At 39.2% G+C, this 25,798-nt stretch overlaps 2 protein-coding genes across 20 annotated transcripts in view; both read left to right on the forward strand.

The window, feature by feature from the left end:
* Positions 1 to 3,967, forward strand: part of LOC120386327 (E1A-binding protein p400-like) — a 34,680-nt gene extending 30,713 nt beyond the window's left edge. For all 7 annotated transcript variants that reach the window (XM_039505516.1, XM_039505512.1, XM_039505515.1 and 4 more), the window contains 3 exons: positions 1,663 to 1,846; positions 2,369 to 2,484; positions 3,092 to 3,967. In XM_039505516.1, the coding sequence (XP_039361450.1) occupies positions 1,663 to 1,846; positions 2,369 to 2,484; positions 3,092 to 3,154 (363 nt within the window). In that variant the 3' untranslated portion in view covers positions 3,155 to 3,967. The remainder of the gene's footprint in view (positions 1 to 1,662; positions 1,847 to 2,368; positions 2,485 to 3,091) is intronic.
* A 1,684-nt stretch (positions 3,968 to 5,651) lies between these two features.
* The window catches only part of LOC120386326 (E1A-binding protein p400-like), a 64,223-nt gene continuing 44,076 nt past the window's right edge, over positions 5,652 to 25,798 (forward strand). For 6 of the 13 annotated variants that reach the window (XM_039505501.1, XM_039505504.1, XM_039505507.1 and 3 more), the window contains exons 1-17: positions 5,652 to 5,785; positions 6,480 to 6,614; positions 7,192 to 8,545; positions 10,739 to 10,849; positions 15,044 to 15,131; positions 15,536 to 15,643; positions 16,359 to 16,747; positions 17,082 to 17,384; positions 18,135 to 18,320; positions 20,112 to 20,252; positions 20,363 to 20,441; positions 20,704 to 20,756; positions 21,438 to 21,495; positions 22,638 to 22,727; positions 23,786 to 23,893; positions 24,659 to 24,852; positions 25,414 to 25,591. In XM_039505501.1, coding sequence (XP_039361435.1) covers positions 7,226 to 8,545; positions 10,739 to 10,849; positions 15,044 to 15,131; positions 15,536 to 15,643; positions 16,359 to 16,747; positions 17,082 to 17,384; positions 18,135 to 18,320; positions 20,112 to 20,252; positions 20,363 to 20,441; positions 20,704 to 20,756; positions 21,438 to 21,495; positions 22,638 to 22,727; positions 23,786 to 23,893; positions 24,659 to 24,852; positions 25,414 to 25,591 — 3,406 coding nt within the window. In that variant the 5' untranslated portion in view covers positions 5,652 to 5,785; positions 6,480 to 6,614; positions 7,192 to 7,225. Of the gene's footprint in view, positions 5,786 to 5,962; positions 6,037 to 6,214; positions 6,321 to 6,479; positions 6,615 to 7,191; positions 8,546 to 10,738; positions 10,850 to 15,043; positions 15,132 to 15,535; positions 15,644 to 16,358; positions 16,748 to 17,081; positions 17,385 to 18,134; positions 18,321 to 20,111; positions 20,253 to 20,362; positions 20,442 to 20,703; positions 20,757 to 21,437; positions 21,496 to 22,637; positions 22,728 to 23,785; positions 23,894 to 24,658; positions 24,853 to 25,413; positions 25,592 to 25,798 lie in introns of those variants that run through there. The other 7 variants (XM_039505511.1, XM_039505505.1, XM_039505498.1 and 4 more) reach the window with 6 other exon arrangements.

The following is a 25,798-nucleotide window of genomic DNA, read 5'->3' on the forward strand; positions in this document are numbered from 1 at the left end:
TACCTGCCGTATCGGCGGGTAGCGATCGATTTTTTGGGGATCGATATATTGCGTTTCATCTAGACGCGATATATCGATCCCCGAACGCACTCCTGTCGACTCCGGAACTCCATCGGAGCGAGCGGCGGTAGCGGAGTCGACACAGGGAGCCATGGACGTCGATCCCACGCTGTGAGGACCCGAGGTAAATTGATCTAAGATACTTCGACTTCAGCTATGCTATTCACGTAGTTGAAGTTGCGTATCTTAGATCAATACCCCCCCAGTGTAGACGAGCCCTTAGTATTTCTTCACCAACAGAAAAGGAATGGGGGGGGGGATTTTTGTTGTACTGTTTGTTGTTTATATGGTTTTAAACCACGAGCATTTATGCCAGTTCGATGCTTCTGGTGACCAGATTTTCAAGACCCCCTCCCGCCCAATCGTGATTTTTGCCTGAAAGGAGGTTTTGTTCTTCCCTGGCTGAGCTTCTGAGAATGCCCATTGATTACTTTAATCTGCCCTCCTTTGCCTGCTTTCATGATGTGTCTACATAATGAATGTGATGCTTCTAAGTTCATCAACATTTCTTCCTACTTAGTCAGAAGGTTCACTGTTGACTGGCATTACACACTTTCTTTCAGTAAGTCCTCTGCTGTTCAGAAAACAGTACTTTCCCACTTCATCTGAAGAGGTACAGTGTTTCAGTATAGCTTATTAAGTGTGCTCTAATGGTCAGAACAGGAGACAGATGCCCAGATTCCTTAGGTTCTCTTCGTAACTCAGCCCCTCACTGTGGTATCTGGGGCAAGTCACCAGAGCAATTTAGAATCTCAGATTACTTATTTACCTTTAAGCAAGTGGATGTGAGTATTAACTGTAAAGAGCTTTGAGAACTTCTGATGGAAGGCACTATAGAAGTGCAAAGTATTTTTTATAATTAACAAATTAAATAGGATATAGAACCATAATTGAATGAAATCTTTATCTCAGAACCTGGAAAGCTTTGCACAAATCATATATGCAGCAGAAAAAAAAAAGTTACTAAGGCTTTGGCTACACTTGGCAGCGCTTTGAAGCGCTAAGTGTAGTCAAAGCGCCAGCGCTGGGAGAAAACTCTCCCAGCGCGGTCCGTACTCCACCTCCCTGTGGGGAATAACGGACAGCGCTGGGAGCGCGGCTCCCAGCGCTGGGGCTTTGACTACACTGGCACTTTGTAGCACCGCAATTTGCAGCGCTGCAGCAGGGTGTGAAAACACACCATCTGCAGCGCTGCATTTTCACACCCTGCTGCAGCGCTGCAAATTTGTAAGTGTAGCCAAGCCCTCTAGAAGCAACTAATCATCTTATGGAATAGAAATTGCAATTGACTTGTCAGCGAGAGCTGCAACACTAGCAGCTCACTGCAGTCACAGCATTTGGGCCTGGAGCAGCCCTCACTCTTACTGTGACTGGCACCACTGTTACAAACCTCAAGTGTACCATATTTAAAAAAGAAGAAAGGTCCCAAACACAACAGAGCTAGGTGTTAAAATTATTCCAGTGGATTAGATATAACTTTTATATTCAGTTTCTGAACATGTAATTGTCATGTTGCAAAGATCTAATGAAAAACCACTAACCTTCTTTGTCTGTACATGATCCTGATTCCTTACTGCTTAGACTCTTGTTTCTGCTTCCCAGCTTCAAGCACAAGGACAGATCCAGGTCCAAATACCTCAGGCAGCACAAGTTCCTCAGGAAAATCTTCCAGTGGTGTCTGTTCCACCACCAATTGTACCATTTGCAGGAGTTGAAACACTCCCTTTTACTGAGATCTCTGTCACTGAGATTAGCGTCGCTACTGGGTATCCACCGAAAGCAGCAGGTACAAAGAAATCTCACTCAGAGGCAATCTTATGAATTTATTCCAATTTATTAAATTAATTGGACTTCAGAACCACTTTGACACTTAAATTTTAAAGGTTTTTAAATGAGGTTACTAAATTTATAGCATAGACTAATATTTTTCCTACTTTTTGGGTGCTTTTAGAAGACTCTCATTGAAAGCACCCTTCTAAACAATATATTTGGTTGCAACATAACTTTGTAACTTGTAGTAATATCCATGATGCACAATAATTGATTGTCCTTCCATTTATTTTTATATGTCTAGAATGTGTCTAATTTTGCATACTGGAATTTGTAGGCAAGACTAGAAAAATGTCCTGTTTGCCGTTGGAAGTGCACTTTTGTGAAATCCTCTCTGAAACTAAATTTTGTATCACAATAATGTGTATGGTTAGATAGAAATATAATATGAACAGTTAGACATTTTTATGATATTCTTAGAAGAAATGTTACATTCTAAATAGTAACATTTGCACCTTATTTTACTGCTGATTTGAAGGAGCCCAGACATTAGATGTACATGTCCATCAGTTTCCAAAACTTACACATCAAGAAACTCAGCAACAGAGCCATTCATTCCCAGATTGTTCAAGGCCAAGCTACTGTGTAGAAAAGGTAAGCGGCTTTGTTTGCTGTCTCATTCAAGTTATATGTGCTTTTCGGTGGTGTTTTGACAGTTTTGCATGACTACTTTTTTTTCTCATCGGTAGGCCAGACACTAGAGATGATCTCCTTTAAGTGACCTGCTAAGGATTTTTTTTAAAATTGGGTTTTCCAAGGTTCTGCTGTCAGCTCTGCCACTGATCAGTTCTGTAACCTGGAGCAAATCAATCTTTCTATTCCTATCTGTAAAATGAAAGCACTACTTACCTCACAGGCGTTTTCTGAGAATTAACGTTTGTAAGGTGATTTTTTTTTAAATGCCCAGATAGCTGCTACATAAAGGCAAAATATTATCTTTATTAACTCCAGGAATCCCAGTCTCATTTCTCCCATTTTATAAATGGCAAAACTAATTACCGAGAAATTAAGTGATTTGCCCAAAACCACTCAGTAAATCAGTATCAGGTTTTGGAATAGCATTTCATTCTCCTGACTTCCAGTCATGTTCTTAGTCTCAGGCTTCTCGAGAGTTTCTGCCATTTCTTACTTTTGTTTTACATTTTTGACTGTGTAAAATGTACAATCAGCTAGTAACTTATCTTCATCATCTATAATTTAGGTTCAGGCACAGTCACAGACTGCGGCAGTGTCCCAGTCACCACCTGCTGGTCACCATGCCTGAATGATTTCTGCAGCAATGGCTACAGCTCAGGTGATCCCCCAGAAGTCAGTAGAGGAACAGGTCCTGACAATAATCCCGCTCCAAACACTGACTCCAGGTGTACAGAACTCAGCAGCCTCAACCAAAATTAGCAAGTAAAAGTGCACATGAGGTTACCTACTTTAATACTGTGAAAGCATCTATGAAACCTTGAACTAATTATTACATTAGAATAAGCAGAAAAGTACAGTATTTTGTTTGCTAAACTATGACAATAAAATCTGCAGGTTGTCCACATTTTATTTTCCAAATGAAGACTGAGCACTTTTTTACAGACATAAATGCAAGAGAAGTTATTACTGAAATCTGAAAAAAGAAAAATGTATTCAACATTGAAAATATATTAATTGTAATGCACAGATAAAAGGTCTGTTAAAATGAAATACTTTCTGCTGACAGAAAATGACCATCCTTCTGTACCGAAGCAGCGAATGACTAAATTACTGAGACAGAGGTGTAATCAACATGTTCATCATTGTGCTAGGCTATTGTCTCCAGAGCAATATCGAATAATAGTCAGTTCTTCTTTAAACAGAACTACATTTTACTAGTGGAGTGTTGCACTAAATGGAATGCATAACAATGAAAACTGCTGACTTTTGTTAGATCTACTATAACTGAATAGCTGTCCTGTTAGGTGTATGGAAACAAAATGCAAACTGTAAATATTTAGATGAATCTTTAGCACTGTAAAGTAGGAATTCAGTGAACACTGACATACTGCCTAAACTGAGTGTAAGCTGAACAATAAAGTGTCCTTTCTTTTCATATTAATTGCTTTCTTTCTGTCCTGTTTCTTTGTGCATGTCCAGGGGTGAAAGTAACTTAAAGGACTTACCAGTAAGCCGGAGTCCTGAGCGGGGGCGTGGCCTCAACCGGAAGAGGCGATTTAAAGGCTCTGGGGCTCAGGGGCAAATTAAAGGGAACAGGCTCCGGCCGTCGCTACCTGTAGCAGCAGCAGGACTCAGGAGGTGCTTCAAAGGGCCCGGGGCTTCCCACAGTGGCAGGCACACTGTGCCCTTTAAATCCCCGCCTGAGCCTGGCTCTGGCAGCGCTTTAAAGGGCCCAGTGCTCCTGCCACTGCGGGGACCCCTGGACCTTTTAAAGTGCCATCAGAGCCCCGCTGCAGGAGCTCTGGCAGCACCTTAAAGGGCAGGGGGCTCCCCGCAGGAGCTGGAGCCCCGGGCCTTTTAAATCTCCGCTGGAGCCCTGCTGCTGCTACCAGTGGTTGGCATACCTCAGGATTGAGCCCGAGTCAGCTGTTTAACTTGGCCAAAAAATTGCTCAATCAAAATGTGGAATAAAAAAATCTCAACCCAGGTGCAAATTTCAGCTCCACTTCTCTGAATCCCAGACTTAAATTTATTTTATTCCAGTTTGCTACTAGACATAAGCAGCTGACTACTAGAACATAATGGCACAGCTAGTGAAATGAATATTGGAATTTTGAAGTATCAGAGGGGTAGCTGTGTTAGTGTGGATCTGTAAAAGCAGCAGTCTCCCCTGTGGTACCTTATAGACTAACGGACGTATTGGAGCATGAGCTTTCGTGGGTGAATACCCACTTCGTCAGATGCGTGGGTATTCACCCACAAAAGCTCATGCTCCAATATGTCTTAGTCTATAAGGTGCCACAGAACTCTTTGCTGGAATTTTGAAGTAAAGAAGGTTGTCTGTATGATCATTTACAGGCTCTTTTGGCCCTCAGCTATTCCACAGCATTGCTGGTGAGGGCTTAAAGTCTAGGAGAGTTTATGGGTGCACAGTTTTTTTGTGCAAATTTCCAAACCAGATTGTTAGGTCTTCACTTTTAGCAACCGTGCTATCACCATGTACTCTATTATGAGATTAATAATGCAAAAAAAAAGTTACCCAAAGAAAGCTCTTAACTGCTTTCTTTCTTTTTTAAAAAGAGGAAATTATGCTAGTCCTTTTAAAAAGGAATTAATTTACCATTCTGAAGTTCTCTAAGTGCAATTGGCTGTTGAAAGTGGCAACAACTACACAAATGCATACTAAGCACTTCCCAAAGGCTTTATCACAACAAACCATAACACACCTTTTGTATATCTAAATATATCTATACTGGAGACAGTAATTTCTCAAAAGGGACATTTTAGTCTATTCACAACTCCACTGCTTTAGGGGATTCCTTCTTTCTCCTCCCCCCCCCCCTTTTTTTTTTTTTTTTTAGGGAGCCATACCCGTTTAAATAAAGCACAGGACGGTGAACACACAACGATACTGACATATCGACGGAGCAGGGCGGAAGGGAGCTCGGGACCCACTTACCCCAGGAGCCGGGGCCGCACTTTCCACCCCCCCCCCCCACGGAAGCTGGGGACCGTCACCGGGGCTGGGGAGGGGGGGACACATCCGCTACCCCGCCGCTTACCCCTAGCGCAATCCGGCGGCTCCCGCTGTTTGGTTCGAGCCATTGCGCATACTCAGTGAGGGAGTCGGTACAGGAACGGAATTCGCGGTTTGTCTCCTATCAGCGCCCGTAGCGGATGTCTCTCCCCCCTCCCCTCCCGGTGACGGTCCCCAGCTTCCTGTGAGGAGGGAATGGAAAGTGCGGCCCCGGCTCCTGGGGTAAGTGGGTCCCCACCGCGGGTGCCGGAGCGGGGGGTGCCGGGCTCCCCTCCGCCCTGCTCCGTCCGCAGAGCCGAGCAGGCCCGAGGCCGGGCCCCGGCTCCGGGGCACCCGTCCCACGCGCGGGGGGAGGCTGCGGAGCGGGCCTTGGTCTCTGCTCCGCGCCGCGCCGCGCAGGGGGCACCCGGGAGCCTGCCCCGCCGCTCGGGGCCGGGGAGGAGGGTTCCTGGGAACTGCCGTGGCCGTTAGGAGTTAAGTGCGAAGGAAATTCACCCCGCCCATGGCTCCCCGCGGAGCAGCATCCTCCCGCTTCGCCCTGGCTGCCGCTGCTGCGAGCGGGGTGTGTGAGAACCCACGCGCGGGCTCGGCGAGGCTCGGGGACACCCAGGACCGGTCTCTGCGGACACATCTGGGGTTCTGGACGGGCGTGGGGCCACATGCAACTGGTTAAAATTAGGAGTTCTGGCCAATCAGGATTCACTTGCCCGAAGTAATTCCTGTTACAGGAGCACCGCTAACGCACATACTTCAAAGGGTAATCGCCCTTCCCGCTTTCCAGCCAGGAGGTTAATAGTGGGGTGTGCTGATGAGGTCTCATTATCAAGGGCTGATTATGCATTTTCAGTTATTTGTAGAGTGCCATAGGTGATTAGTGTTTGACAGACAAATTAATATAACAACTCCTTGTTCCTAGGAGTTTAGATTTAAAATAGCCAGCAGCCATGACAAGAAATGGGGAGTGAAGAGGTATGGCATACTATAGACCCACAGATTTGTATGCAATGAAGTATTAGAAATGGAACTGCAGTTTTCAAAATAAATGAGCAAGGTAGGTTTTTTAAAATATTAGCTTTCTTTTGATTCTCCTGCTAATTTGCAGTCCCCAGTCTTTGGCGATCGGTCTCCCTGTCAGTGCACGTTAGTGAGATTGTACTACACTAGAATGCCAAATAACTTGAAAACCAGAACATTTTTCACTTTAGAGAATGTTGTTGAGCCAGAACATATGTTTTAAAAATGGAGCCTACATTTCTTGTGGATATTCCACAGCAAATGGAAGGAGAAAGCAGTCTTTTAACTTTGATCTCAGCTTGATTGGTCAAAAGAGGAACATATCACTCGTAATACCATCTTGCTGTGGGTTATTCCAGAATGTCTTAGTGGGCTAGAGAAGTGTATCAGAGGTTTAGATAGTAAATATATTTGTGGTGTTTGTGTTTCAGACCATCCATATTTTGAATAATTGCATGAAGGTTACTGTTTTAATTAACTATAAAGGTAGAATGTGTTCCTAATTTTGAGGCAGAAAAACTTCTAAATTCGTACTCAAATGTATATCTTCTAACATTCAGTTACCAAAAAAATCTTTACCTTCACTAAATTTCTGTTTTTATGTATTTCTTTAGAATTTACTTTAAAAAAAAAACAAAAAAGGTGAAAATGCACCATGGCAACGGTCCTCAGAATGCTCAGCGTCAGCTCCAGAGGTCCAGATCCTTCACAGGTAGTGAGGGAGAAGAGCAGCAGACAAACTTACCGCAATCCCCTGCAACTTCATTTGCTCCTTCTGCAAGCCCATCTGCACCACAGTCCCCCAGTTACCAAATACAGCAATTTATAATGAGTAGAAGTCCAGTAGCTGGGCAGAATGTGAACATCACACTGCAGAATGTTGGACCAGTAGCATCAGGAAACCAACAGATAACACTTACCCCTTTGCCAATACCAAATCCAACATCACCAAATTTTCAGTTTAGCCCTCAGCAAAGGAGGTTTGAGCATGGATCTCCATCGTATATTCAAGTTACTTCACCATTGCCCCAGCAGGTTCAGTCTCAAAGCCCTACGCAACCCAGTCCTGTACCAGTGCAGTCACTACCAAATGTTCGGGCAGGCACTCCAGGTTCTGGCTTGGGTATGTGCAGCCAGAGCCCTACTAGAGGATTTGTAGATGCTAGTTTGCTTGTGCGACAGATCAGTCTGAGCCCTTCAAATGGTGGACACTTTGTATATCAAGAAGGATCTGGAATTGCACAAATTGCTCAAGGAACTACAGCACAGGTACAAATTCCATCTTCTGGGGCACCTGCAACTGTACGAGAACGCAGGCTTTCACAACCTCATTCACAGACTGGTGGCACCATTCATCATCTTGGACCTCAAAGTCCTGTAGCTAGTGGAGCAAATATGCAACCTTTGACTAGCCCAGGTCATATTACAACTACTAACTTGCCACCGCAAATCAGCAATATTATTCAAGGGCAGCTCATGCAGCAGCAGCAAGCACTTCAAGGGCAGCAGTTGAGCAGACCCATAGGATTTGAAAGGGCTTCTGGTGGATTAATAGCTGGAGTTGGAGGACCACCTGCTTTTGGAATGACATCACCACCCCCTCCTACAAGCCCTTCACGAGCCACTATACCACAGGGTCTGTCTAATCTTCCTCTTACTCCTACGGTAAGTACAGGAGTGAAAAAACAACCTAAAAAATTGGAGGAGATTCCACCTGCCACCCAAGAAGCTGCTCAGATGAGAAAGCAGTGTTTGGATCATCACCACAAACAGATGGAGATTCTGAGGGAGACTTTTAAGGAATATTTGATTGAACTATTTTTCTTGCAACATCTTCAAGGGAATATGATGGACTTCTTAGCTTTTAAGAAGAAACACTGTGTTCCATTACAAGCATACCTTAGGCAAAATGACTTGGACCTTGAGGAGGAGGAAGAGGAAGAACAATCTGAGGTTATCAATGATGAGGTAAGAAATCTATTGTTTAATAGTTTGGAATAAAACGCTAAATGAAATTGTGGCAATTGGATACTAGAGTATTAGATTATACCTTAAATTATACCTTAGAAATACCTTAAATTTTATTTCTGATTAAAGTAATAGAGCAGACTTTTTAATGATGATTCTGAGTGAATTGTAATTTTGCTATGTGAAGATTAAAACTGCAGGTTGGTTTGAGCATGCAATTGGAAGCATGTATTTTAAGAACAGAGGTAATTTTATAGAGGGGAAAAGAATTAGGGCTTGGAAGGAAAATACACTTGTTGACTCACTGATCAAGTTCATGTCAATATTCAAGGCTCCCCACCCCCCGCCCCTCCCGCCAATAGTTAAACTCTATCCTAAACCCACAGAAGATTGGAATTGTTGCTGGAAGCATGTTCGCTTACCAAAAATGATTATGTATCATAGAGTAATTTTAATGTATAAGTTATCATCATGTAATACCTACATTCAAAAAAAGAATGAGATGAAAAACAACCTTAACTTGAGACTTGGGTTTTCTCCAAAGAATTTATAGTTTGTGCATAAAAATTTTTTTTTACTTTTTTAATTAAACAAAATATTAAAGTTCTTTGAATGAATTCCATGCTTAATAATGGCAAGTGACTTGAACCAAATATGGGAACCAAATATGATGTGCAACTTTTCCTGAATAGTTATATCAGTGCATTTTAATTCTGATCTGCGATATCCCCTCTTTTCCATTTTGATGGCCTATCTTGAGCAGAGTCTGACAGTTGTCTAGCAAGTAGTGGTGATGTCATGTTTGGCACAATGAGTGAATTGATACCACTTGAAACTCTTAAATACCCTTTTACAAATTATGTATTGAAAATAGGGAAGGGTACGTATTTGCCAGTTTGCAAAAAGATTCCATTCAAAAAGACTTAAGTATGTTTACAATTTCTATAACAGTTCCATATATCTTCAATGAAAAGTTGATGAACCTTTAAACTAAAGGATTACTAGTGACCCCAGCTTTGGTTTGAATTTGCAGGTGGGTCAGAAGTTGTAGCATAATGTGTAGCATTTAGTATGTTTGATGGGAGAAGAAATTTAACTGCGACTAAGATCAGAAACCAATAATCTTGAAGAAATAATTTGTTTCTGCACACAGTAGCTTAAATTGTGGTAATAGGATGTCTTTTTATTTATTTATTTTTTATTATTATTATTATTATTATTTTAATCTGCAATGGGTGTCCATGAATTATTCCTTGTGGTTTGAATTTTATTGTCAAATTGTTTGCCTGTTCTTGTTGGTCTATTTATTTGTCACTAGCTGAAATGGCCAGGTATGTTGAGCTCTGTTGTACAAATTCAGGGGCAAATCCTCACCTGATAAATTGACATAGGTCCACTGAAGTCACTAGAGCTTTGACAGTGTACACCAGCTGAGGATCTGCCACTCTGTTTTTTTGGGTTCAAGTTTGCTCACTCTTTTTTTAGTTCTAAGGCATAGTTTAACTTATACAGACAGTTACATTTATGTTATATGTGAACAGCTAATTGCTCGTGAAAGTCGTAATCATTTTAACTATTGTAGGATTTTGCAAGCGGTGCCAATAAACTTGTTTGACTGTTCTAACAAATTAAGATAGCTTTTGCAAATCAAGGCACCTTTTGAGTATGTTCTTTCTTTGTATTTTTGGTCTTCCTCTCTTTTATTTCCCCCCCCTCTTTATCACCTTCTGCTAAAGCAATGCACCTCATCCCTTGCCTGGAAGGGCTGATCACTTTGGAAATTAATGGGGGAGAGAGAATGGTGGCTATGCTCATTGCTTAAATAAATGTTCAGCTCTCTTGAGTTCAGACTGTCTGTCATGCTAATTTGTTGTCAACTAGGAACTGAGATAATTAAATTTAACCCACACTGTTACTTAATCTGGATTTAAGACAGTTTTTCAGTGGTGAGAGTCATTGTAGGTAGTCTGTCCCTCACTCACTCTGTTCTGCTATTAAATGTGAAACAGAACTCTTCAAAAATTGTCTATATTCAAACCAAACTGCACTGATGGTCATTTAGTTATAATCCCCTCTTCAGTGAGGCACCATCAGTACAGTGTAAAACAAGTGTGTTGATCAGTTTTAAGAACTTTTAAAAAGAAAATGATTCTCCCTTTTTTTCCCCCCCTCCCCCAAAATATTTTCTCTCAGGTAAAGGTTGTGACAGGAAAGGATGGGCAGACTGGTACTCCTGTTGCTATAGCAACCCAGCTTCCTCCAAATGTTTCTGCTGCTTTTTCATCCCAGCAGCAACCGTTTCAGGTACTTTTCAATGGTTCTAAAATGTAGTCTCATCCCAGATTTTTTTTCTTCATTCAGATTTGATATTTCTTAGCAGAATTCGTATTTTCCCAAGAGCCCATCCGTTGTCATCTAAAACAAACAAAAATAACTTTAAATCTTGAAACGCATGAATGTTTATTGGGTGTTGAGGAAGTTAAATCTATCTTGTCTCAAAGTTGCTGGCTTTTTTCATCAACTTTCAGTTTGAATGTTTTTCACTTTGGTTTGTTTGTTGTTTGTTTCCCTAAAGCATTTGGTTCATTTGTGCATTCTGCATAGTAGTAGTTTGGATTTCTCTGTGTGTGGCTTTGTAACTGTGGATTTCTTTTCAATTTCTTTTCTTTTCTTCTTGATCGATTGAAGGTTTTTGTATATGTCTGCAGAAGGTATTAGATTTTCTTTGCTTGCTATAGATTGTATGATGCATTTTGTCTACCAAAAAAAACTTCAAAATGAGAGACATCATAAGTTACCTCACTTTCACTAGATTTATCATGGCTATCAGGTAGAAGAAATAAAAGTGTTTAGAGGGTCCCATTTTAGACAGAAGTTTGTTTTTGGATGGGAGCACATTGAAGAAGGTATCTAAAGAGAGGAATGACACCTATAAAGAGAACTAATTATATGGATCAATGGAGATGCACTTTTAACACAGGCTAGCTTGTGTGTACATCACTGCTCTCTGCTGGGTATTTCAGACCTACTTCAGTGTATCCAGCTGTTGCCCTCTTGCAATTGGCCCACAAAGGATAAGCCCTAATTCTGTAGTTGAAATATTCTCTTTGAGCTCAAATGCTGTGCACTTCTATTTTGGTGAAGATGATCTTTAACAGCAAACTGTACTTGATGGGCTATATATCTTGCCTTACCTTACAACTTGTGCAACCCCACTAACTTCATTCAGATTGCCCTGGGGCTTTAAGTCAAGACAGTATTATTGACTGTATTCACAAATATAATTAATAGTATGTACATTTAAAAAAAAATTAAATTGTTTAGCGAAGATGTGCTTGTTTACAGTGCTTTTTAATGTGGCCAGTAATTACGTAGGTTTGAAAAGTTTTTGAAAGTTACTCATATATCATCTTTTGTTCAATCCATTTAAAATATATGCATTTGAAAACATTCTATCAATTGACTTTGTATAGCACTTGTGGATGTCAGTAAGCTCTGACCATACTAATGACATCATAGTTTCCATAGGAACTAAGTTACTTCAAAATGAAAATAGCAGATACACTAAAAATATACAAAGTGCTGTGAGTAATATGATTATTCCCAAGCTTTTAGCAGAAAAACGATAGTACACCTCACACCTTACATCTTCTCTCTGTTGCTATTTATAAAACATAGTAGGTATCTTGATCAGTTCTGTCATTGAATTTGGAGTGTTTTAAGTACAGTAAGTTAAGATTATTATGGTGGACATCCTGCCTGATAACCATATAGTACCCAGAACTTTTCGTTATTTTTAAGAAGATTCAGAACAATTTATTTTCTAGTGCCAGTGGTGTACAGTTGCATTTCATATAAAACATAGTGTTTGCACTCAAAAGCTTATGTTCTAAATTCAGTAAAAATAATGCAAATAAGTTGGAGGCATTCAGATACTAAATATCAGTCCAGAAACCTAAAACAAATAGACCTGGAAATCGAAGCCGGGAGCAGTCAGGCAGTAGTAGAAGGCAGGTGAAATACATGGGTTTAGAGTGGGCTTTGGAGGAGGAGGGTTGCTTAAGTTGTTGCTCAGAAAGACATTTGGTACAAATAGTGTCTGAGTTGGATATGTTAATTAATTCTGTGCAATTCTACGGTTGTATAAAAAGTGTGCATTGTTTATTATAACACATTATTTGAAATCAGTCCTATTGTACACATCTTAAATGTATCATACTTTGCCAAACTTAACTGTTTGGGCCAGGTGTCTGCTTCAGACTAAAACTTCTTTGAAAGTTTTTCATATTGAATGTTGCACAACATTATTATGTATGTTAATATAAATAAAAGTAGTGAATTAAAAAGGAAACAATGAAGGCAGACAGGTAATCCTTAATCATTTGAGTACCATACTGGATGACCATATATGCCATAGAGTTCTGGGCAGTGTCCACCGTGTTTACCTAAAAATTCTTAACTCGGATGAACATCATAATACCATAAACATACCACTAGTGGTCATAAATGTCCATCTATTATTCCTAGACTTGGACAGAGTCTTCATATGTGAGGTTGAGCAAAATACATGCTATAGTACTTCAGTACAATGGGATGCTATGCATGTAAAGTGTGTGTGTGTGTGTGTGTGTGTTAGTTTATACTGCACAATAGGTCACTGAAGATTTTTGGATACCTACAATTTATTTCAATATCGTTTTGTGTTCACTTTCTTGTGCTTTATTTAAATTGATATGGCTTTCTATAAAAAAAAAAAAGAGGGGAGGGAGGAGAAAGGAGGAATCCCTTAGAGCATTGGAGTTGTGAATAGACTAAATGTACCATTTGAGAAATTACTGTCTTCAGTATAGATATATTTAGATATACAAAAGGTGTGTTATGATTTGTTGTGATAAAACCTTTGGGAACTGCTTAGTATGCATTTGTGTAGTTGTTGCCACTTTCAACAGCCAGTTGCACTTAGAGAACTTCAGAATGGTAAATTAATTCCTTTTTAAGGACTAGCATAATTTCCTTTCTTTAAAGAAAGAAAGAAAGAAAGCAGTTAAGAGCTTTCTTTGGGTAACCTTAATTTTTTGCATCGTTAATCTCATAATAATGTGGTGATAGCACGGTTGCTAAAAGTGAAGACCTAACAATCTGGTTTGGAAATTTGCACAAAAAAACTGCACTCATAAACTCTCCTAGACTTTAAGCCCTCACCAGCAATGCTGTGGAATAGCTGAGGGCCAAAAGAGCATGCAAATGATCATACAGACAAGCTGCTTTACTTCAAAATTCCAATATTCATTTCACTAGCTGTGCCATTGTGTTCTAGTAGTCAGCTGCTTATGTCTAGTAGCAAGCTGTAATAAAATAAATGTAAGTCTGGGATCCAGAGAAGTGGAGCTGAAATTTGCACCTGGGTTGAGATTTTTTTATTCCACATTTTGATTCTGAGCAATTTTTTGGCCAAGTTAAACAGCTGACTTGTGGGGCTCAATCCTGAGGCATGCCAACCCCCAGCTTCTGTGGAAGCCCACAATGATGTTGGTGGCCCCTTGGTAAGCTTAAACTCTCTTCAAGATCCAAATTAACTTCATTCATATGCAGAATTAAAGTTAGCCCTTCATACTGAATTTTTTTTAAAAATAAATAAATTGTCTTTATTATATTTTACCATATTTGCTGGTTACTGATACTAGTAGTATGCAAGGGCTGTTCTCCCAATCTAACTTGCCATATATTTAATTCTGTAGTGAGGTAAAAATATTCAGTTTTTGACTGTTTTTTTTAATGCAATAACCATGTGATGATACATTCACTTAGGCCTGGTCTACACTGGGGTGTGGGGGGGAAGGAACGATCTAGGATATGCAATTTCAGCTCATGGCGGGGGATCAGTGGCCGCAGGTCCCCCATCAACTCCGCTTCCGCCTCTCGCCCTCGTGGAGTTCCCGAGTCGACGGCAGAGCGTTCAGGAATGGATTTTTCGCTTCTAGACGAGATGCAATAAATCGATCCCCGATAGATCGATCACTACCCGCTGATCTGGCGGGTAGTGTGGACATACCCCTTGTTGTAACGTCATTGCAGCATCAGGCAGATGGCGGAAGGAGAGAGGTCTTGTATAAATGTAAATCCTTAATAGCAAAAGGAACCCAGAAAAATAATGGCCAAGTATATTTCTTCTCCCACCCCATATCCTAGTTTTAATAGCACTTTCCTTGAAACACAAAATTTATAACACACATAACTGATTTTCTCTTCTTAGTTAACATAATTATACTTGAAAGCTGAATGAAAGATGCTCAGGATCACTTTATATAGCTTTGTTATAGGAGTATTTAAAAATTGCCGGAAGATACTGAACAAGTCTTACTTTTTAGAGTATACAATCATTTTGAAGAGCTAATAATACAAGTAGGTTTTCTTTGGATTCACTGTAACGTCATGTGTTGTTGTAAGGGAAACTGATGAGGTAGCTGAACTTTTATGATTTTTGGTTTTTTTTAATAGCAAACGCACACAGGGACTCCAGTAACGGGGACTGTGAATACCATAGAAATTGAAGCTTTTAAGAGACAGCAAGCACTTACTCCAGCAGGTATGTTCTTCTTCAACAATTTAATTTTATTTGGAAGGAAAATAGAAGATCCACTACTGCATAATTATTGAAATGTAGCTTTGCCTCACCCTGGCAATTGCCAGATCCTTTGGCCTATTTGTTGTGACTGGTATGGTGCAGTGTGTTCCACCTACAACAAATGGGACTGGATTTGATAAGTGTAGAAATACTAACAAGTCTGTCATTTGGCTGAGGAAAGTGAAGTTGGCCACCTTGAAATATAAAGGAACTCTGCCCTTGGTGCATATACCTCATGAATGCTACACATGTGTAGTAGAGTTGTAGCTTTCTGAGCTAATATTGAAACCATGTGTAGTACTTTTGCTTTGTAAACTGAAACCATTCCATTATACCATGCCATAAATGGAATTTGAATATCACAGATTCGTCTAAGAGACCACGAATTGAAGTGGGCCGTCATGGGATGGTTTTTCAGCATCCAGGTGTGGCTTCAGGAGTTCCTCTACAACAACTAATGCCAACGGCACAAGGTACTGTCACCACATGCCAATTGCAAATTAATTTAACAAGGAGATGTAAGTAATGGGACTAGAAACTTAGGCTCTTAGTCTTCTGAGATCCTAGTTCCACCATAGACTTCTCCTTGTAAATTAATTCTTGGTATGCAATGCCTGGTTTGTTTAAGGAGCTGAGTGATGTGCTCCAGTGGTGCATGTGGGCATGGAAGTATGTCTCACGTTCTGGTGCAAAATGGTTAGCTTAGGAGCTCTGGATCTAAACTAAGGGTTTGTGAAAAAAGTAGCTCCTACTTTGCCATATATGTGATAAATGTTGTTTGTACTTCATTGCTGGTGTTAGTTCACTGACGGTCATTTTTGGTCTAAGTGTGTTAATGTACAGCATCCTCTGTATACAACATTCAATGACTTTTGAGCGCCTGCTAACTCATAAATAGTTGAAAAAACAATTAGGAAACCCAGAAGGCAATTTAGTAAAGATAATGCATTTTATTGTAATTGATTCTTATTCAAAAATTGCTAGCTGGGTTCCTTTGCATGATAGATTGTTTATTGTAATGGTGATTTATTTTTGTGATTGTGATGTGGTATTTTCAAAGTGATGGTATCTTATCACCAAGTAAGTAACAAGTCAAAACGTGTTGGCTGTCTAACCATTTTCTGGTTAAAGTAGTAAAAAACACTGACACTTAAAATTCATCTGTGCTGATTTCCTCTTGCTTTGCAGGTGGAATGCCTCCAACTCCTCAAGCAGTACAGCTCACTGGACAGAAACAAAGCCAGCAACAGTATGACCCATCCAAAGGTCCTCCTGTGCAGAATGCAGCAAGTTTACACACTCCTCCACCTCAACTGCCGGGAAGGCTGCAACCTGCTAATGTCCCCATAACGTCTCTCCCCGCTGCATTGCAGCTTTCACAGCAACAGCCACAGATAGTAGAGTCTCCAGCCCAGCCCCAGATTCAGGTGAAGACCCAGCCCCAAAGTGTACCCATCACTTCTGCTCCACATAGCCAGCTCCCAACACCACTTCAACAGCAGGTACAGCCAGCACTCCATATACAAGGACAGACACCAACACAAGTGTCCCAGCCGCAAGCTGCAATACAGCAACAGGTATATAAATATAAATGTTTGCCTAATATGAAAAGCTTACTCCTAAAACAACTCTTGTTGCAATAACTGGGAGAATGACAGCAGTCTGTTCTTCTAAATATGTGACAGATGTTAAATGGCTGAAATTTTTAAACTCTGCAAGACAAAATAAACTTATGTAGATGTAGCTTGTTGAGTAAAGCATTTGTAAAGCATTTTAAATGTAGTATATGGCTGAGGAGTGAAAACATTTTCTAGTGGATTAAAGTTTGGTCAGCATTTGGCCAGCTAACACATTCTTCTGTAATGCAGTGTTAGATAGTATCTGATTATAAAGTTCCTTATCTCTCCACAGACTGTGACGCTGACACGACCATCTGCAGATGCTGCCCAAACTTCTCAGCGTCTTACGGCAAATTCATTGCCACCTACCTCCTCTATTCCACCAGCAGCTCTCTCAGGCACAGCACCGCTTTCTTCGTATCCAGTACAGACAAACAGAACCTCTCCAGCAACTAACAAATCACTGTCTCCTATTGCATCAAAACCCCCAGGCTTAGCCGTAACTACAGCACCTAAAACACAGAGCCCAGCTCAGAATGCAGCAGTGTTACCGCAGGATAGCTCTCAAGACAAGCTTGCTGAGCAAGTAAAACTGGTAAGATATTTTATTTCAGAAACTAAAGACCACTAACATGAAGAAAGGTTACATTGTTGAGCTGTTAATACACACAGGAGAGTTCCAATTTTTATTTCTCGCATTTTTTGGTTGTTCTATTTTATGCACTTCCAAAGAAGCTGGAGATAAAACTGCTTATGAAAGCAGTCTCCTTTGCTACATGCATTTTTCTTTTTTGTATTTCCGTAATATTGATCACACCTGATCCCTCAAGATGTGCTGTTGTGGTAAGATAACTTTTCTAGTAAAATTGAGCCTGGTCATTTGCCTCTTTAACAGGACCCTTGTAGATTTTGTTTCTCCTAACAGCTAAGGAGGATTTGTAGTGAAATAGTCTTATCCTTTCTTATATTTTCCTTATATAGTAAAGCTCTGATTTCAGTAAAAAAGGATAGTTCAGTGTAGTTTCCGTAGGTCTTGTAAGTTGATTGCTATTCTTTCATACGAAGTGTCTGTCTGTCTTGTACTATTGTAATTCTTATTACAATTGAATCTCATTTAGTCTGTTAATTTTGGCACGTCAGTGCTATGTGCAGACTTGATTTGTTTCCCATGGTGTAGCATTAAATTTAAATGTAAAATTTGTTTATGATATTGGGACTTTAGAACACTGTTTTTTTTTTTATTCAGCTACTATCATAGCTACAGCCGGACAGAGGTATCTGTCATTGAAATGTATTTGTACATGACATATTTGTGGAGGGATTTATTTTTGTTGTTTTTTTGTAGGAAAATCAAATCCATCAACGAATAGCAGAGCTGAGGAAGGAAGGCTTGTGGTCCCTGAGACGATTGCCGAAACTCCAGGAGGCCCCGAGACCCAAATCTCACTGGGATTATCTACTAGAAGAAATGCAATGGATGGCAACTGATTTTGCTCAAGAGAGAAGGTGGAAGATGGTTACTGCTAAGAAGGTACTTTGAAATATGTTTTTGAAGAGAAATAACTGGTCTTGCTGTCAGCCATCTTTGTAACAATGTTATTGAAACACGTACGTTGTCTAGCTATAGTAAAATCCTTATGTTTTTAGATGGAAGGGAGTACCAGGAGTGTAAAGTATTGGCATTTCACCTAAATAATTGGCCTGATTTTCAGAAGTGTTGAGCACCTAGCATCTGCCATTGACTTTAGTGGCAAATGCTGCGTTCTCAGCAGCTCTGAAAAACAGACCACTCATTTAGGTGCATGAGTAAGGATTTAGGATCCTAACGTTAGGCAAGTTTGAAAATTGTGGCCATAGTGCATGTGTCTCACATCAGTCACTCCCTCCCATCCAAAAATAAATATATAGCACTTTTATTACAAATAGGTATATGTATTCTTTTGGGTGGTTAATACTTTGTTCAGTTCTGATCAACCCATCTCATAAAAAATATAGCAGAAATTGAAGGAATTCAGAGACAGCAATGAAAATGAGGCATGAAGAGGTTTCTATATGAGGAGAGTGACACAACTTTTAATTTAGTTAGGAGATTAATGAGAGGGAACCAGAATGAATGGTATAAAATAATAAATAGTACAGAGTAGGTAAAACAGGTACTACTGTTTATCTGTACTCATAATACAAAAGTAAGGGAATTGTCGATACTGAAAGATAAATTTGAAACTGATAAGGAAATGCATTAGTTATATATATATTTTAAAAGTATGCGTCAGCCTTTAGAACATGCTGCCAGAAGATATTTTTGAATAGAAGCATTTAGTAAAAGTTTAAAAAAAATAAATAAATTAGACACTTCTACGGAAGAGAACATCCAAAATTGTGACCATTTTTGGTAAGTGCTTTTTTTTTTCTTTTCTTTTCTCTTTTTAAAGGACTGTAACCCTTAACACCTCAGTACATAAATCAACCACTAAGCGTGTGTACACATCAAAGAAAACCTGTGGCTGGCTGGCGCCAGCCAACTTGTGCTGATGCTACAAGGATGTTTCGTTGCTGAGTAGACTTCTGGGCGTGGGCTGGAGCCTGAGCTCTGGGGTCCTCCTACCCCCAGAAGTCTACACAGCAGTGAAACAGCCCCACAGCCCAAGCCCTGTGATCCTGAGTTGGCTGGCACGGACCAACCGCGAATTTTTCTTTGCTGTGTTAGGTATAACCTCAGTGCCTGGGGATAGGAAGAAACTTCCTGTCAGGGAATGTTATTCCATGATTATCCATTGTGTTGATTCTTGAACCTTCCTTTGAAGCATCTAGTGCTGGCCTCTTTTGGGGTCAAGATATAGGATTATTAAGGACCACTGGTTTAATTCAGTATGTCATTTCCTATTCTGTATTTTAAATTGTTGTGAATTCAGATCCCTTCTCCTTACAGGCGATATCCTAACGCAGTGCACCACTTACCTTGTTGTTCAAAAATTTTAGATTATTTTAGTTTATATTTGAAATACTTATTTCACAAGGAAATTCTAAAGTATGTCTTATAAATTATTCCAGTAACCCATTAGGACTTAATTTTGCATTAGTAAAGTAGCCTTAATGTAAATAAGACCATAATCTAATAGACTTTTCTGTCTTTTTTGATTTCATACCAGTTACTTTTCTGACATAGAAAGATTATAGAAATATTGAAGATTAATTACACCATAGGTGCACTGAAACTATGCTACAGTTAACATCTGGTTGATGGGTAAAAAGTCCAATTTTAAGAAATATGGTGATGAATATTTTGAGGAAACCTCATTCAGAATGTAATGATTTTTATTAGATGGTGAGAACTGTGGCTCGCTACCATGAGGAAAAGAAACTTAATGAAGAGAGAGCCAGAAAAGAGGAACAAAACAAGTTAAGGCGCATTGCTGCCTCAATTGCTAGAGAAATAGAATACTTCTGGTCAAATATTGAACAGGTAAACTGTCCACTTCCTTAAAAAAAAAATGTGTGACTGCAAGATTGTTTTAAAGTCTTTTTAAAATCTAGAGGCTCTAATCACATTTTTGTTGCAATTTTATATATTAGGTTGTTGAAATAAAACTGCAAATTGAATTTCAAGAGAAAAGGAAAAAAGCATTGAATTTAAGGAAAAGTTCAAATAAAGGTAATTGTGTTTCAGTTTATTAAAACTGGGGTATAAATTCATGGCCCACTCTACAGTTTTTACATATTTGCGCCCACTTAGTCAAGTATGAGGTCTCATCTTTTTGACAGTAGAAATACAAATTGTGAATCATGGTATTTATTGTGTTTTACTGTTAGACCTTATTTATCTTGATGGTTTTTTCTCATGGATGCAATTAAATGTTAACATAAGAAACACAAAGTTGCTGAGTGACTGTTGGATGTCTGTAATAATTTTCCAGGGAAAGATACAAAACCTACAGAAGACATTTCATTGGAAAAAGAAAGTGAGGTGGTAAGTCTCTCTTTTACTTGTTACTTAGAGTCTCAGATTTATTCTAAATATTACTGCTTCTTATGAAATAACACTTTTTTTTTTGTCTGTTTCAAATAAACATTAAAGCTGCTCTTTTAGACTAACACACAAACTGACACTAAACAGTTTTTTGGAAGTTTAATTCTGAGTTTTTGGCCATAAACAATTCATCATTGTGGGTGCAGGGGGGAAAACACAGTATGTTGTTAGGAACCATAAACCTTTGACATTTGAATGTTCTGAATTTTGTGTGTGTCTGAGATTGATAATATAATACCTTTTGAAAAGAGAGTTAATGTTTATCCAGGAACCTATAAGGGCTTTGAAGTGGCCATTCTAGTGTTTAGGGATGAAAAAGATGTTTGGACGTTTTTAAAGGGTGTATTATTTACCCAGTTACACATACAGGCTCTGATCCTACAAAGTGATCTCTGTAGCTGGACCTTTATATCTGCATAGAGTCCCATTGACATCAGTGGAATTCCACTCATGTGGATGCCTTTGATTGACTTTGGTCAACTTATTATACAAATATTAGTATGGATAGCTAGATTTAAAGAGGAACTGGATGGAGATTTAGCCTCCTCCTGTCCTAGAAGTCGTGTTTATATATTGGCTTTATATTCCCTGGGTTTGAACATTTAAATTATTTAATGCTAGGGTTCACTGTCATCTGGAAGGAAAAGAAAGGCAAGCACATCCTTGACTGATGAGGAAGGTTAGTTGCTTTTTAAAATTCTGTCTACGGTGCTTGGTGCATTTGTCTTTGGAAGTGTGGGTATGTATTTTATATATTTAAAAACTGAACACTAATTTTCAATCTGCTGATCCAGATACCCTGCATTTTTGCAACATACTTGCCAACCTTATCCACTTTGCTGCAAAGATTAAATAGCAGAGTGAGGGAAGGTACTTCAGTGAGGTTTTATTACCAAGACTTCACTCTTGTTACCTATTATACCCAATCCCTCCCTAAATGCCCAAGGAAAGAGATGAATAAAAAATTTGTGGTATTGGCTTCTTCCGTTGTGTGCTCCTTATTTGTAAAAATACCAGCTGAACTGAGCTACAGTTTTCACTTTAAGAACAAAATAATATTAATAAAGAGACCTTTTTAGAAGCATGGATGCTGGTATTGCTAGAACTTGGGAGTGGAAGAAAATCTTCTCTTCTGGGTCAGTATATCTGATTATAATTTTATCTCCTCCTCCTCTTCCCAGCCTCCAGGGCGATTGCTATACTGGATCAGACTAGTGATTCATCTAGTTCAATATCCGGTTTGACAGCATACAGACTGCTTGAGAGGAAAAACTCCGGCAGTTGTGGGATAACCTGGCCCCAGGGAAAGTTTCCTACTAACACTCAAAAGTTCAAGGTTGACTTATGCCGTGAAGCATGAAGGATTCTATCCCTTCCAAACCTCTTTTGTTAAAAAGAAGGTAGTATCGTAATCCTGGATATTCTTGTTGTTCATATAAATATCTAATCCTTTTTGGAATCCTGCTAAGGTTCTCAGTGATATCCGGTTATAGTGAGATTCAGAGATACCTGAATAGTGACTTGCATAGCTTCTTGAGCTGATGAGATCTTTTGAACCTGTACACCTCAGTAGATCACAGATACGAAGGAATGGAGATGCTGCAATCTGTATGACCACTATCCAAAGTTCAGCAATTATACCGAGACGAGGCTAGCTTAATGACCGTTCTCTCTCGCAAAATTCCACTGTGATATCCAATGCCTTTGACTTGGGAACAATCTCCAAAGCAGGCTTAAACTGGCAGATCTATCAGTCATATTCTGATTTTTTTTATAGTTGTGTAACTAAGCTGCCTTTATAAATGTGTGTTTTGGTGATAGTTGAAGATGAAGAGGAGACAATTGAAGAGCAGGAGGCTAAAGAAGGAAATATAAACCATCAAACCGAACTTTCTAACTTAGCCAAAGAAGGTAGGTATGTGGATTGCCTGTGGACACAAGTTTGCTACATATTGGTGGGGTTTGGAGTAAAATGTGAAAATGTATAGTAGTTACTATGTTTTACAAATATGGTAGCCATCAAATGAATGTTTTTCTGAATGCATTCAACTTTCAAATCATGTCTAGTTTGTATTCCTGTGTGTGTTTTTTGTTGTTCTTAATAGTGGACTGTGATGAATGTTAGTGTTTATGGAGTGGTATGTATAATGATTAGCTAATTCTTGAGTAATTTGGTTTGAAAAAGAGTTTGTGTAAATGTTTTTATTTAGATGTTGCTCCTATACAAACTCTTCACTATAAAAGGGTCTCATCCAAATCTCCAAGTGCCCTTGATATACACTGAAAACACAAGCGCATTGGAGATGCAAATTAAAAATTGACTAACATGGCAGCACTTCTCCTCCTTCTTCGCAGCTACCATGATCACTGGTCATGTGAGCAATGCTGCTTAAAACCCTCCACAGCACTTTCCCATTAGATAGAAATTCCACCAGCCTCAGTTGCCTTGGCTCTTCACCAGTGCCTGCTCAACCAGAATAGCTTTTTAGCAAGTCTGGAAGGCTAGCAGCTTTGGTCTATTTCAGATCTTGACAAGCTAAGCATTAGAGGGAAAGGGGCCTTTCCAGAGGACACTGTGCCAGTAACCACCTCCCTTTTGTAAAACTGTTCAGAGCAGGTGCATTTTGCTGCTGCGCAAAGTACCCCACAGAGATTTCCAATGTACTTCAGTTTTGATATCTAACAAGCCTGCTGTTTTTTTAGTGCTGTGATTCTCCTAAGCAGTAACTGATTATCAGATTATATAGTGGGTTTGTATTGTGGTAAGAACCTTCTGGGTTGAGCCTACTGACTTTAAAAGTGTCTCTTTGCTTCCATCTGTTAATTATCTTTAAAGTCAATTTCTCAGTTGAGTACTGTGTGGATTACAACATATATCAAAGTATCCTTAACTATTAAAAAGTAATGTTATGATAACTGCTAGTTTTTAGTACTAATATCCTTGTATTTGTTCTTTTAAAAACCTTCAGCTGAATTGCCTTTGGATGACTTAGTAAAGATGTATGAAGGTGCCTTTTCAGAGAATTTTCACTGGCCCCAGCCTAAACATGACAACAAAGAGGACACCAGTGAAGAAGGTAAATTTATTTTTATTTTATTTTTGTTAGAAGAAATTACTAACATTCATTTTGAAATCAATTGATTGTTCAATGGGCTCATTTTATCAAGATGGTTCATGCTATGGGAGAACAAACATAAAGTAAGTCACATCTGAAATTAATAAAAAGTACAATACTGGTGTCTATGGGATTGTATGAAAGGAGGAATTGTCTTGTGGTTAAAGATCTGGAAAGGTGCTTGGGAACCGTGGGTTATATTCCAGGCACTGCAAAATATTTTCTATATGATCTTGTACAAAGCATTTAATCTCTGTATATCAGTTCCCAATGTGTAAAATGAGGATAATACTTCCTAACCTACCTAACAGGAGTGTTGTGTGGATAGATCCAGTAACATTTGAAGATGGTCAGAAACTATAGTGAGGGTAGCCATAGAAAAGCTTATAAATGAAGTATATAGGGTTGCATGCAGAGTGGTTACTTTTCTTATCATTATGTGTCATAGATATCATTGGTCACAGAATTAGGCATTCTGGGTTCAGTTTTAGGAAATTGGGAAATGTCAGAGAATTTCTTAGAGGGAGTGTAAAAACGTATTTCTGTGCCAATGGCCCCTACAAGATAGTTAATGTGAGCATTCAGAACATGGCGCTGTGCTTAACTTGATTTTCATTTTCACTTGGCTAAACAGAAGATAATAGAAACAGTTAAAACAATTTAGTAACTTACTTCTGATGTTTTATGTCTGTGTGTAAAATAATCATCAACTTACATCTTATGTAGAATTGGAAGACCATACAAGAGACCAGGAAAGCCTTCAGAAGGACGTGGTACTCATAGATTCACTTCTCAGCATTGATCAACATAAGAGTGTAGAGAGAACAAATGCTGCAAAGAAACACACAAAAGACATAACAGAAGTTGCTGCAGCTGCGGAAGCACTGTTACCTAAAGGGAGTGCTCGTATCTTGACCGCGGTAAAGCTTCTCATTTTCCATTACAGCATGTGTTTGTGCATAAAGATTATTTTTTAAAAGTGTAGCTTTAAAACTGTAAATACATAAAGGAATGTCTTTTGTTGTTCGCCTTTTAGCCAATATAATATTGGATGCAGCCTTGTACCCTGACTTACTGAGGGGAATAGGAATTGAAAGTATTGGGATTCCATTCACCATTCTTCCAATGACTGGATCTTGGTCATAGGCAATTCACTTAATTCCTCATTACTCAGTTTCTCCATCTGTAAAAGTGTATAGTACTTCATAGAGAGTGTTGTGAGGCTTAATTAATTATGGGTGGGTCAGGATCTTCTAAAAGGAATGCTAGAAGTAGAAAGCAAGTAGGATTGCTGTTTCCTCAAGAAATTTTGCACCATTTTTAATAGATTTTATTTTTTTAACAATCAATGAATAGTAAAATATCTTCATAATTGTGGCATTAGAGAAGGCAATGTTTGTTTACTTGCTTCCTTGAACTTAATCATACTCAAACCTTTGATCAAAAGCAGCAACGTAAATACATATATTCTTTTGGCACAGGTAAAATATAATACTCCATCTTTATTGTATGGGACTCTCAGAGAGTATCAGAAGATTGGGCTGGACTGGTTAGCAAAGCTATATAAAAAGAATCTGAATGGTATTCTGGCAGATGAGGCTGGGCTTGGCAAAACTGTGCAAGTCATTGCCTTTTTTGCACACCTGGCTTGTAATGAAGGTAAGCTAATTCTGCTGTTTCATGCAACTTTAATTTAAGGTATACCGGCACTACCATTATAAATCACTCTTTTGCCTGTTTACAGCTGTCCTGCAAATTTCTTGAAACTTTGCCGACAATTGTGGTGAATCCTTTTAAGAATATTGGCAAAAAGCTAGTAGTTTTAGTCACTTCTTGAGTAGCTACTAGAAGTGCTGTTCTCAAGCA

The sequence above is a fragment of the Mauremys reevesii genome, linkage group 18 (genome assembly GCF_016161935.1).
Source record: "Mauremys reevesii isolate NIE-2019 linkage group 18, ASM1616193v1, whole genome shotgun sequence".
NCBI classification, from domain to species: Eukaryota; Metazoa; Chordata; order Testudines; family Geoemydidae; genus Mauremys; species Mauremys reevesii.